Genomic DNA, 13,358 nt, shown 5'->3' with positions numbered 1-13,358 from the left:
GTACTATTCTCGTCACTAGATGTATATCCATGAACAAAACAAACCCAAATCTCTGTCTATAGAAGCTACAGATCAGACAAGAAATACCATGAATGTGTGAGGACCTTTTAGAAGACTTCCTCAATCTAAGGACATAGGCTTAATTCCCTTTATGTCAAGACACCCCCAATATAGGATCCTGCTATAATTATTAACGTCCTAGGGAACCGTATTGGGTCACCAATTTGGGAAACACCCACTTATACCACTGAACACAAATCACCTTGCCTTCAGCCAGTGTATCTCCTTATGTCACTACCGTCCTGTATGGGAACATTCTAATGTAAAAAGAAGCTAAAGATCAGCCAAAAAATATTATAAGCACAGCAAGCCCAACCCATAGGAGGGCTCAGAGGACCCCACAGAGCATGTGAGGAGGAAAAGGGGCTTATCAGGAAGCTAACAAATATGCAGAGGAATGCAGGACAGATGAGGAGAGGGAAGCCAATGAGGGACCGAATTCTGAGAGAGGAGCTGTGGATTGGGCTCAGCTCGCAGGCAAAAAGCATCAGTAACCCAGGTAGTCAGACCTGGGGATGGGCAGGATTTAGCCATGGAAGCAGAAGGACCAGATTAGGAATTCCACTGCAAACAAGATCAGGATGAGGAAAAAACCAGAACGGACCCAGCACCCCCAGGAAATCAGCTACATAATACACAAGGTCCAGGTTCCTGACAGCCCAGGATTCTGACACCAGACCACAGAAAAGACACCCTCCCCCTTTGCCTCCTGGTAGAATGACTGCTTCCAAACCCACCTGGCTACCTTTTACACTCCAACATAACTCTTCAATTTTAGCCCTTTTCTTTAACCTTGGTACTGCCAGGCAAAAGGGCACAAAAGTAGCAAAAAAGGCATCATAGGCACCTGCAGCCCTGCTCAAAAATTCCTCCAGGCTCCCCTCCTCCCCACTACGACCTTCCATATCCTCGCTCATTGCTCCCTTGACGTTTTCACCCACTTTGGCCCCATGTTCCCATGTTCCACAGGGTCCCTCTGGAACTCGAGAACTCAGTTTGGAATGCCGGCCCCAGCTGGCACCACCATCTGCCCCTGTACGTGACGGTCAGCATCTGTACATCGACTTCAAGCGTCAGCCCCAGCACCCCATCTTTCCCCTCATCCCAGGCTCCTCGGACAGAGTGGCCTTTGCAGACTCTCCGGGTTGGGAGGGTCAGAATGCCTGGGGCCAGCTCCTCTGACCAGCAGGTGAGCCAGGTTGGAAGAACCTGTACCCTGTGCAAAATGAGCCAGACACACAGGAGAGAGAAAAAGGAAGCCTCTGGGCTCCGTAGAGAGGCTGAGTTTAGAGAGAAGCTGATATGGGAAGGGACTTGCTATTTGTGGAAGGCTTTTATTTGGTGGTGGGAAAAGAATGGCAAATATGTAACACAATATTTCTGTAACTATAAATAACATGTAAATACCTTTCATAATGAAAACCGTATGCAACTGCTTTTCTGGGAGACTTTTACAATAGGAAAAGGCAAGAGAGGGAAATAACATATATTTAACTCACACTATGTGCTAAGCTCTTTCCATATGTCATTTGCTTAATCCTCTCCTTTCACTTCTGACGGGGCTGGGGGGGTGCACTTTACATATGAAGGAAATGAGGACTTTTAGAGGTTCAGGAACTTGGCCAAGGTCTCACTGTGAACCACAGTTTGCAAGTAGATCTGTCTGATTCCAAAGCCCTCGTTTTTCTAGAATCAAGCAGGAGCCTGACTAAAGGTAGGGGCTGGACTATATGACCTTTCCAGATTCTCTTCTATTTCCAGGACGTCTGGAATTGGCTAATTCCCTGCAGGTGCCCTAAGTCTTTCAGGACAATATGCATCCATATTGTGTACTGTGGGCAATAACCACACAGGGAAGATTTAAGGTGGTAGGAACAATACTGAAAGGGCAGCTGGGAAATGCCAGCTTCTGCCACAGCCTTGCTGTGTGACCTTGGGTAAGTCTCTTCCCTCTCTGGGCACCAGTTTTCACATCTGGAACATGCAGATTTGGGCTAACTGGGGAAGCTTCAAGCTCTGACAGTCCTGTCTGCCAGGTGCTGGAGTTCACTTTGGTGGTCTGAGGAGGGTGTCCTCCAAGATAGGGCCCAGTGCCTCACCCCCCTCCACTCCCGCCCCTACAGGCTACATACACGAGTGCCCCTCCCCACAGCCCAGCTTGCACTGACCTGTACCTCCCGGGTCAGGGCCAGCTCCAGCAGCTGGCCAAAGTGCTGGCCCAGTGTGCTCAAGGTTTCACTCACACAGGCCTTCATCGACTTCAGGACGTGCTCATTCTCCACCTGGAGGCACCTGGGGAAAAGAAACCATGGAGTGGACCACTGGAAGGGGCAGGTATTCAGCTCAGAGCCACTGCAGAAGTCAGATCTGGGCCTGTCGCAGGCCTGGTGGTAATGTGAGTAACCTAGGAAGAACTCATCAGCTCCAGGGGAGCCAGAGATGGAATATTCAATAGCTTGCTTGTACTCTGGCCGCCTCATGTTCAGAGAAGGGCTGGCCAGAAATGGGACCTAACAGCCCATGTTCCTAGGAAGAAAGGCCATCAGAAAGTGATCAAATCCGTACCTCTGAGCTTCTACTTGAGAGAAGTGAGCCCAGTGCTCACTTTCAAAGTGTATGGCAATACCTGTGACCTTTAAAAAATGGCTATCTCGGGGCACCTCAGTGGCTCAGTTGGTTGAGCATCTGACTTTAGCTCAGGTCATGATCTCACAGCTCATGGGTTCAAGCCCCGCGCTGGGCTCTGTGCTGACAGCTCAGAGCCTGGAGGCTGCTTTGGATTCTGTGTCCCCCTCTCTTTCTGCCTCTCCCCCTACTCATGCTCTGTCTGCCTCTCTCTCTCAAAATAAATAAACATTAAAAAAAAATTTTAATGGCTGTCTAGGGGCACCTGGGTGTCTCAGTCAGTTGAGCCTCCTTCTCTTGGTTTCAGCACAAGTCATGATCCCAGGGTCATGGGATCGAGCCCCTTGTCCAGTTCCAAGTTGAGCATTGTACCTGCTTGGGATTCTCTTTTTCTCTCCCACCCTCTGCCCCACTCCCCCTCTTTCGTGCTTGCTCTCTCTCTCTTTCTCTCAAATTAAAAAACCAACCAAAAAAAAAAAAGTTAAAAATTTTCTCCCCAGGCAAGAAGAATATGGGGTGGATCAGGTTTAAATTTACCCCTGTGACCTGAGAATGTTCCACTGGAAGGGCAAAGACCCCCTGGGGGTGCTGGGGGATGCCAAGCCCTATGTTTCTCTTGCAGGGCATGGGGTTGGAAAAAGTAAGGGAGAGTGTTAACATACACCTGGGTGTGTATACATGTGAGGCTGAGTGTCTGTATGTGTCTGAGTGTAAATGTATATATGTTTATGTGTGTGAGATACAGAGAAAAGAGTGTGAGTGTATTTCTGTGAACGCACGAGTGTGTGTTTATATATCTGTGTATGGGCAGGTACGTGTCTGTGAAATCCTTGTCTGTGTGTATGTGAGTACAGGGTGTGAATGTTTGCTTTCACCTGGCCTTGACTTTGGGGGTAGAGTGGGGGCTTCCCAAAGCTATGCGAAACCTTTTCCTTTTTCTTTTTTACCAGCCCTCAATAATCCTCTTACTTTCTATGCCTGGGCCTCTCTCTTCTTTTACATTCTCCTTGGACCTTAAAATGGGCAGAAAATCCCAAGGGAGTCTTTCAAGGTTGTTGATAAGCGTCAGCAAAAGGAAACTCTCAGACCACCACCAGCCCTTCCCACTTTCACTCTCCCTCTGGAAGAAGATGCCAGCCCCTTCCTGTGCCTGAAGGCAGGCTGTCCAGTCTTACCCAGCTTCCAGATTTACCTCTCTGTGACCGCTGAGAGCTCTGAGCATTTCTCCATCAGCAGTTTCTCAATCTGTAGAAGAAATAGATCAAGTTTACTCAACCCAACAAGCATTGGTTGAAGATCAACAACTATATGGGGCCTTCTGGGGTATAAAGATGAAGAATCAAATCATCTGATTTTGCAAATAGATACATAAACTGTAACACAGTGTCATATGGATGACAAAAGACACCATCATCAGCTGTTTGAGAGCTCAAAATAGAAAACAAGCACTTAGTTAACGCTGGGGGGTCTAAGAAGCTTCAGAGAGGAAGGGACATTTGAGCTGGGCTTCAAAGGATGAATAGAAGTTTACTATCTGTAAAGTGGGACAAGGAAAAGGGTAAAGCACTAAAATGAGAAGTGAAAGCCAGAGGGGGATTTTCAATGGTTCACTATGGGCTTGGAAAAGATTCAACATCAGAGGCTTTGGAATCAGAAAAACCTAGACTGAATTCTTCTTACACCACTCACTGCATAACTCTGGGCAAAGTACTTAGGATTTCTGGGTTTGTTTCCTCATGTATAAAGTGAGGACAATAATACTAACTAATATTTTGCATCAACTATTTTAATGCATTAGTCCTCACAACACAACTATGAAAAAAAAATACTATTATTATACTCATCAGGGTGATGGAACTGGGGCACAGAGAAGGTAAGTAACTTGCAAAGGTCACACAGCAGGGCTGATATTTGAACCCAGACAGTCTGACATTCCAGTGGGTATACTGAACCACTGTATGGCTTCTCACAGTGGTTATGTCTGCTTCTCATGCAGTACAGGTTAAATGAGATGTGTGCAAAAACACCTAGCTCGATGCCTAGTGCATGGTAGGTACTCAGTAAAGGTCCTCACTCTCTTCCCTGATTTTTGGAAGGAGGAGGTGGCCCTGGAGCAGGAAAAGTTCAAAGTCCACACACTTCACACCCACCCTTCTAGAAGGTACCTCCCTTCCAAGTGCCCGCGCACGCCCAGCCCCGGGCAGCTGACCTGGCCCATCTCCTGCGAGGAGCTCCTGCTGACAGCGCTGTACTCGCTGACCATGGAGCGGGCATGGCAAGTCAGACGCACACTCATGCTGTGGACGCGTGCCCAGCGGTCCTGGGCCAGCTTCTGCCCGATCCTGCGCAGCTCAGTGCTGATGACCCAGCCCCTCTTGAGAAGCAGCTGCAGGGGGTCTCCGGGGCCAGGGCCGCCGGCCAGGATGAGGTCACTCTGTGCCTCTTCCTCCAGGCTGATGGGCTTCGCCTGCAGGACGCACATGCACTCACACTCGGTCATGAGCTTCAGGTCCTCCATCCAGCGCTGGACCGAGTCCACCTGCATCAGGTGCAGCCTGCAGCCGGGAACAGCACCACGATGGCTGTCAACACTCCACGATTTCCAAAGGTTTCCGTTTCAGGCCATCTGATGTTGACTAAACATCTACTCTATGCTCATCACTGTTTCTTGTGTTCACTTACCTTAGCCCTCTTATTTTCCATTATCTCCAATTTGCAGATAATAAGACTGAGGCACAGAAGTCTGGGGAGCAGATGACCGGACAAACAATAGGCAATGAAGTCTGGCACAGTAGCAGATGATATTTACAATAAGAAGAAAATGGAGGGGCGCCTGGGTGGCTCAGTCGGTTAAGCATCCGACTCCTGATTTCAGCTTAGGTCATTATCTCTCTGTTCGTGAGTTCACGACCCACGTCAGGCTCTGAAGAGCCTGCTTGGGATTCTCTTTCTCCCTCTATCTGCCCCTCCCCTGCTCTCTCTCTCTCTCTCTCTCTCAAAATAAATAAATAAACTTTTAAAAAAAGAAGAAGCAAATGGAAATAGCCTACATATCAAATATTGGTTATGTTGTTACGTAAGCTATCGTACAGCTACACGGCTATCTAGATGGTATGCACTTATTGGAAATAATGCTTTCAAATGGTGCTCCAAAACTAACATGATTACAAAGGGGATAGAGAAGCTGGACAAACATACGATCATTGTGTTCTAGAGATAGAGGATGGAAGCAACCTGACAGAAGAGCTTCTAAGAGGCAAGGAACGAACTAGTCACTCACTCACTGACGCATTCACTCCATAAACACTTAGCGGACAGCTATTATTTCTGTCCTTCTAGCAACCTTCCTCCTCCTTCTGTCAATAACAAAGGCAAGTTACACTGCTGCCTCCTGGTGAGACAGCCCAGGCTTCAGCTGTTCTTTCCTCCCAAACATAGGGGTTATGAGCTGCTGAATCACAGCACCTGGGACCAGCACGTGGCACAGAGGAAGTGTGTGGTGCTGGGCAGGGAAAAGCTCTGGACCCCTCCAGCGGGACACACTCACACCCCCTTCCTTCAGGCCTGGACCCGAAAGAGCCATGTAAGAGCTAGGAAGGGAGAAAAAGAGAATCAGTGCCACCAAATGCCTCTGGGCCGGGCCCTTCCCGGGAGGCCTGATTAAATCCCAGACTCACATTTTTGTCACCCCTTCCACTCCCATCTCACACGGAGGCATACTCTATTCTTGTTCTTTAAGATCTTTAAGAATTAGAAAGAAAGTGGGATTTCAGAAGCTGTGTTAATTAAAATCCTAGTTGATTTATCGCTTGGCTGGTAAGAGAAATGGAATGACAAAACTATTGATTTCTCTAGTATCTGCGTTATTTGTGCCTATGAGTGTCTGTGTTTGTGGATATGAACTCATTTGGGTGTCTGTCTATATTATCTGTATGCCAATGTCTGGGCGTCTGGCTTGGAACTTGTATATCTCTACCTGTGCATATAGTGAGCTGATTGTGCGTGCTTACAAGCCTTGCATCAGATAAACTCGATGACTAAGAACAGCTTGGATGGGGCTTGAGCGTGGGCTGCATTTCATGACTCAATTCCAAAGAAGAAAAGTATAGACAAAGTAACTTTGCGGTGGAGAACCCTGATACATCACCACCCTACTCAAGTGATCAAAACGCACCTCACTGCTGACCAGCCATGCTGACAGCATGTGCTTCTGATATGATGCGATGAGAAGGGCTTCTTCCCCCAAAACACATAACCTTAGTCTCATCATGGGAAAGGCATCATGGACCGACTGAGGGACATTCTACAAAATAGCTGACCAGTACTCCTCAAAACTGTCAGCATCATCAACAACAAGGAAACACTGAGAAACTGTCATAGAGTAGAGGAGACAAAGGAGACGTGATGATTAATTATAACAGGATATCCTGGATGGAATCCTGAAATAGAAAAGCACCTTCATGGAAAACTAGTGGAAGCCGTATAAAGTCTGGGGCTTAGTTAATAGTAACAGACCAATAATGGTTCTTCCACTGTGATAAATGTACCATGTTCGCTGAAGGTGTTAGCAATCAGGGGGACTGGGTGTGGGGTATACAGGAACAGTCTGTTCTATCTTTGCAACTTTCTGTAAATCCAAAACTATTTAAAAATTTTAAGTTTCTTTATAAAAAAAAATGATGCTTGGGGCGCCTGGGTGGCGCAGTCGGTTAAGCGTCCGACTTCAGCCAGGTCGCGATCTCGCGGTCCGTGAGTTCGAGCCCCGCGTCAGGCTCTGGGCTGATGGCTCAGAGCCTGGAGCCTGTTTCCGATTCTGTGTCTCCCTCTCTCTCTGCCCCTCCCCCGTTCATGCTCTGTCTCTCTCTGTCCCAAAAATAAATAAACGTTGAAAAAAAAAATTAAAAAAAAAAAAACGATGCTTGGGGAGAAATGTGGGCTCCAGCTGACAGGTCTGAGGGTTCCTTATTTCATTCCCCCCTGGAGGAACTGCACTTCTGTTGCTTCTTCCCCAACCAGAAGCACAGGCGGAGACCGGATGTCTCTCTGGCGTTGTGTCATGAGCCTCACGGAAAGGAGACCTAGAGAAGCCAAGCCCCAGTGGACACATGGAACCTGGCCAAGGAGCCAGGAGTGGAAAACTCCCTCAAAGAACCTGGAAGTGGAAGGAAATGGGGTCCCCAGTTGGGCTAGGGGATGAAAGCTGTTCTCGGGTGAAAGGAGCATGGCAAACCTGATGGGCTCTGTCTTCCAGTTGGTCCCATGATCTGCCCTGGAGCCCACCAACAGGTGCATCCCAGGCAGGCCTCCGGGGTCCGCATCATCCGTGCTTAGCTACCTCAGGGACATTCGCTCTGGCGGAGTCAGGCCTTCAGGTGGCCCATGATGATCCTGCTCCCTCCTTAGCTGCCTGAATAGGCTTTGAGCCAGAGCTTCCTTGGGTTGGAACAGACTGCTACATCAGAGTCTTGAGCATAAGAAAATGCCCAGGCCAGCAAGGCTTGCACATTAACATGTGGAGGGCATAAAGAGCTGGCTCGGATGCTTATAATCTGTGTGGCTGAAGGCAAGCAGCTGCTGATTTTTTTTCTTTTTCTTAATTTTTTTGAGATAACATATGTACATAAAGATGAACAAATCATATCGAGCTGCAGTTTGATGAATTTTCATAAGGTCAACACACTCGTGTATCCAGGAACCAGATGAGAAATATCACCAGCATCCCTGTAGTCTCCCTTGTGCCCCCTTCTGGTCACTCCCCAACCAGGATAACTGGTATCCTGATGTGTTTTTTTTTTTTTTAATAACATACATTAATCTTTTCATTACATTTCTTAACCTCTCTGAGCCTCAATCTCTTTATCTGTAAAAATATAATAGAACCTTCCATATAAGGTAGATGAGATAATTAAATCAAATGGTGAATGTGAAGGACTTAGGACATCACATGGCATAAAGAAATGTTCAAAAACGTTAGTTCTCTTTGCTTCCCTTCCCCCATGTAATGCTTGAACACCTACAGTAATTACTGTAAAAATGGCTAGAATTTATTGAGTACATTCCACATGTTGAGCACTATGCTAAGTGCTTTACATGAGTTGTTTAATTTACTCTTCAAGACAAGTGTCTGAGCAAGTATTATTATTGTCCCCATTTTACAGATGAGGAAACGGAGATGCAAGGAAGTAAAATCACTCAGGGAAAAAGTAGTAGCTCTGACACTGAAACGTTATCTCTATCACTCCAGAGTCTACACTTAACTCCTTTGTTTTACTGCTTCCCACTCTGGCCACCCATCAAAACAAAACCAAAACCCAAACCCACACACAAGAAGAAGGAGAAGGAGAAGGAGAAGGAGGAGGAGGAGGAGGAGGAGGAGGAGGAGGAGGAGGAGGAGAAGGAGAAAGAAGGAGAAGGAGAAAGAAGGAGAAGGAGAAAGAAGGAGAAGGAGAAGGAGAAGGAGAAGGAGAAGGAGAAGGAGAAGGAGAAGGAGAAGGAGGAGGAGGAGGAGGAGGAGAAGGAGAAGGAGAAAGAAGGAGAAGGAGAAACAAGGAGAAGGAGAAGGAGAAGGAGGAGGAGGAGAAGAAGAAGAAGAAGAAGAAGACGACGACGACGATGACGATGACGACAGAGAGGAGCAGAGAGCAAAAGGAGACAGCCTTCACACTGGGACCCAGGAAGGGCAATTTTCCCAAGCAAGGACTTCTGGGGCTGGTTATAAGCAACAGGAAGATGAAAGGGAGCTGTGAGCCACTGACTCTGCCTAAAGCTCTGTGGTAGAGGGTGGACCAGGATCCTGGGACCCAGAGCTGCGATTGCTGCTTTCAGGCCAAACCCACTCCAGCCTGCCCCACTGCAGAAGCCGCCTTCCAGGGTGACAGACACAGAGATGAGGACAGACAGGGGCGCCTTTGGGGAAAGAAGAATCTGGTTTTCTTTAAGAATGGGCTTAAAATAACTTCCATTTCTAGAGATTGTTTAAACAGGTACCTCCTCTTTCTCCCCCAAGGAGCAAACAAACATACTGAGAAGAATAAACTGAGAAGATTAGTAAGCCCATGGATCCCTGCCTCCTCTTAACCCCATCCAGTGACTGGGCCTCAGGTCCCATCAAGCAGGCCCCTTAGGTCCAGGGCCAAGTCCAACAGGGCTGGGAGGACATCAAGAGGTTTGGACCCCCTAGCAGGTGGAAGGGAAAGTGGGCTGGCTGCTCAAGAGAAGTATATGCCTCCCACCCAGCCTGACTTTACCCAGTATGCTTTGCACCCAAGCTGCCCAAGTTATAACTAAACCACTGGGATGATAATACAATTGTGTTTGGAAAAAAAAAATATATATATATATGTATACACACACACACACACACACACACACACACACTTACGTACATACATACATAGCAGCTCAGAAGGCAGAGGAAAAGGGAAGGTAAAAAAAAACCACTAGTAATAATAATTAGTATTTATTGGGCCCTTAGAGTACCCCAAGGGTTGTGCAATTATCATGCATTATTTTATTCTCACAATAACTTGATTAAGTGTACTTTTTCCTTGTCTCCACTTTACAGATGAAAATACAGAGGTGCAGAAGACTTACATGACTTAAGAGAGCCAGAGCTCCCCGCAGGCAACCCGATTCCAAAGCCTATCTCCCTACTGGCCACACTCTACAGTTCCTCCACCAGTCCCTGTCTCCCACCAACTTTGAGATGTCCTCAAAGGCAGGTACTGACTTAGCTCAGGATCACCAGCACTCAGCACAAGGCCTGACACATAGTATGAATCAATAAATATTTACCAATCAAGTAAACCAGAAACTGACTGGGAAACATGGATTGTAAGCCTTGCCACACCAGCTGGGAATATTTCCTGAACTTATTGGGGTGTTATAAGATGGGCATGAGTGCTCTGGCCTGGAACATAAGAACCCCCTGAACTCACCCAGTCCTCTATTCTGGATTACATTTCGGGCGATGTGGATTCTATCTTTGGCTGGTACGTCAGGCAAAGCATAGGTGAGTTCCCCGTAATGAGGTACAGTTTAAGACTTGGGTTAGTACATTCCACAAAAGACACCATGATAAAAATTTTTGTTTTAAATAGAAATACTTGAGGGTGCCTGGGTGGCTCTGCTGGTTAAGTGTCTGAATTTTGATTTTTGCTCAGGTCATGATCTCACGGTCTGTGAGATCAAGCCCCGTACTGTCAGCATGAAGTCTGCTTGGGATTCTCTCTCTCTGTCCTCCCCCTGGTGTCTCCCTCTCTCTCTCTGTCTCTCTCTCTCTCTCTCTCTCTCTCTCTCTCTCTCAAAATAGAGAACTAAACTAAAATAAATTGAAATAAAAAGAAATACTTGAAGCAGGTGTCAGTAGAAGCAGAGAAATCTTCTGCACAAGTCATTTTACAAGCATTACAATATTCCACTGAGCAGTGCTCTAGTTGCATAAAGCTTGGACCCTTAGTAACCACAGTCCCAGTTCTCAGAACTTGCAGGCAAATGGTAAGGTGTGGATATATACACTCAAGCTCTGGGGGAGTGGCTAAAGGGAGATCCTAGCTCTTTCGGGAAGTGCCTGTCCCCATATGACACCAGTAACAAACAAAATATTCTCACCCAGTTCAATAAGGCTTAAAACAGTAAGTAGTACCTCTCAGACAATCCCTGCTCCACCAGATTCATTGAAACACTACTGATGTTGACCATGTGCCAGGCTTTGTGCCGGTGAACCCTGCCCTTAGGACACTCACACCATCTAAGAGGAGAGACAAACATAAATAAACATAACCCACCCACATTCTCATCCCAACACCATGTGCCAAACATCCCCACTGCTCATCTCCTATACACTTGACCCTTGAACAACCCAGATTTGGACTGCACAGGTCCATTTAAATGTGGATTTTTTTTTTTTTACAACACAGTACTGTAAATGTATTTTCTCTTCCTCATAATTTTCCTAGTAACATTTTCTTTTCCCTAGTTTATTGTAAGAATATAGCATATGATATATATAATGTACAAATTATGTTAGTCAGCTTCATGTTATCAGGAAGATTTTCAGTCAATTAAACTGTTAACAAGTTTTGGAGGGGTCAAATTTATATGCAGATTTTCAACTGTGGGGGGGTCGATGCCCCTTACCCCTGCATTGTTCAAAAGTCAACTGTAGATTCTCCCCCAAATCTATCATCTTTTCTTCTGTTAGCACCGTTACACAGAGTGTTACTCTGGCTGTCAGGTCCTGCCAGGCCCACCCAGCGTGGCTACCTTTCCTTCCGGGTGCCATCATGCTGACTCCATCAGACAACTCAGGCTGGTCACAGCCACCACTCAGTCTCTTCCTGCTGCATCTTCTAGATACCATCGTGCCACCATCAGAGCCAGGCATGCCACTGGGTCTCCTAAGCATCATGTAGCTTCTGTTGGGTATCACTGTTCCCATGACAGCATGAACTCTGGACCCGGACTGCCTGGATTAAATCCCAGAGAGTCACTTGCTACCCGCATAACTTTGGGCAAGTCACATAACCTCTCTGGGCTTCAGTTTCCTCAATGGTGGAAAGGAAATGGTAACAGCACCGCGCCCCCAGGCTTTCTGTGATTATGAAGTGAAGTGGATGGGTACACGTACATATACATGCATACGTGCAAATATATGTGTGTACGCGCGCTGAGAATAATGTCTGACAGGAAGTATCACATGTGTTAGTTCTTATTAGAGCAGTTTCAGTTAAAGCAGCTGTATCTTCAGAACTTAATTACTTAAAAGTAGAGAAATAAAGAAAATTCTGGTAAGATGGCAGTAGTGACAGCAGTTTTTAATTTTTTTTAACGTCTATTTATTTTTGAGAGGACAGAGAATGAGTGAGGGAGGGGCAGAGAGAGAGGAAGACACAAAATCTGAAGCAGACCCGGGGCTCAAACCCACGAACCTTTGAGATCATGACCTGAGCCAAAGTCGGACGCTGAACCGACTGAGCCACCCAGGCGCCCCGTGACAGCAGTTTTTAGATCTCTCTAAATCCCCACGTGAAAAATTGACAGAACAACAAAGATAACAAAACCAAAGCCCTTTGGATAAACACTAGATGATAAAAATATCCCCGCAAACCTCAAAATATCAGCAGCCGGGGACCAAACACTAACAGCCACAAGACCTTCTCAGTATCATCTGTACAAGAGGAAAAAGGAGGACCCAATAAGATAGCGTTTGATGAATATGAGAGACCAGAGCCCGCAGGATATTTATTGGAAAGCACAGCATGCCAATTCCAGAAGAGTGGCTGAAACCTGAAGGGGATTTCCCTCTCCAGTAGCAAGTGCATGCAAGGCGCCTACTAGGAACTCTCAAAACCAGCCCAACAGGAATCTCTTCTACAACGAAGAAGTGCCATGTGAAGAAGAAACTTCTGGGGGCAAAATCAAAACTGTGCAGGACAAAGGCCTCAGAGACAAAGGCGAGAGATGTTTATTCAGATCCGTGTAGGAGGTGGAAGGAGAGCCAGGAACTCTGGGAAAAGCAGAGAACCCTACTTTGAACCTGACACAGAAACAGAAGAGGATGGAGGTCGATGGATTTAGAACAGCTTTCCTGAACCCCGCCTCCCTCGCAAAGTGCATGCCAACTAATTTCACATAAAAATGAGCAACGCAGGGGCGCCTGCGTGGTGCAGTCG

General features: G+C 46.8%; 1 protein-coding gene across 1 annotated transcript in view; it reads right to left on the bottom strand.

Annotated features, from left to right (window-relative positions):
• Positions 1–13,358, bottom strand: part of INSC (INSC spindle orientation adaptor protein) — a 94,173-nt gene that overhangs the window by 62,464 nt on the left and 18,351 nt on the right. Inside the window, exons 3-6 of the mRNA XM_032595076.1 lie at positions 6,066–6,275; positions 4,895–5,267; positions 3,878–3,930; positions 2,229–2,352 (exon numbers count right to left, since the gene is read on the bottom strand). Of these exons, the coding sequence (XP_032450967.1) occupies positions 2,229–2,352; positions 3,878–3,930; positions 4,895–5,267; positions 6,066–6,275 (760 nt within the window). The remainder of the gene's footprint in view (positions 1–2,228; positions 2,353–3,877; positions 3,931–4,894; positions 5,268–6,065; positions 6,276–13,358) is intronic.

This window comes from Lynx canadensis, chromosome D1, assembly GCF_007474595.2.
Source record: "Lynx canadensis isolate LIC74 chromosome D1, mLynCan4.pri.v2, whole genome shotgun sequence".
Taxonomy (NCBI): Eukaryota; Metazoa; Chordata; class Mammalia; order Carnivora; family Felidae; genus Lynx; species Lynx canadensis.
The sequence above is the reverse complement of the archived record's forward strand: the minus strand, read 5'-3'. Positions and strand labels throughout refer to the sequence as shown.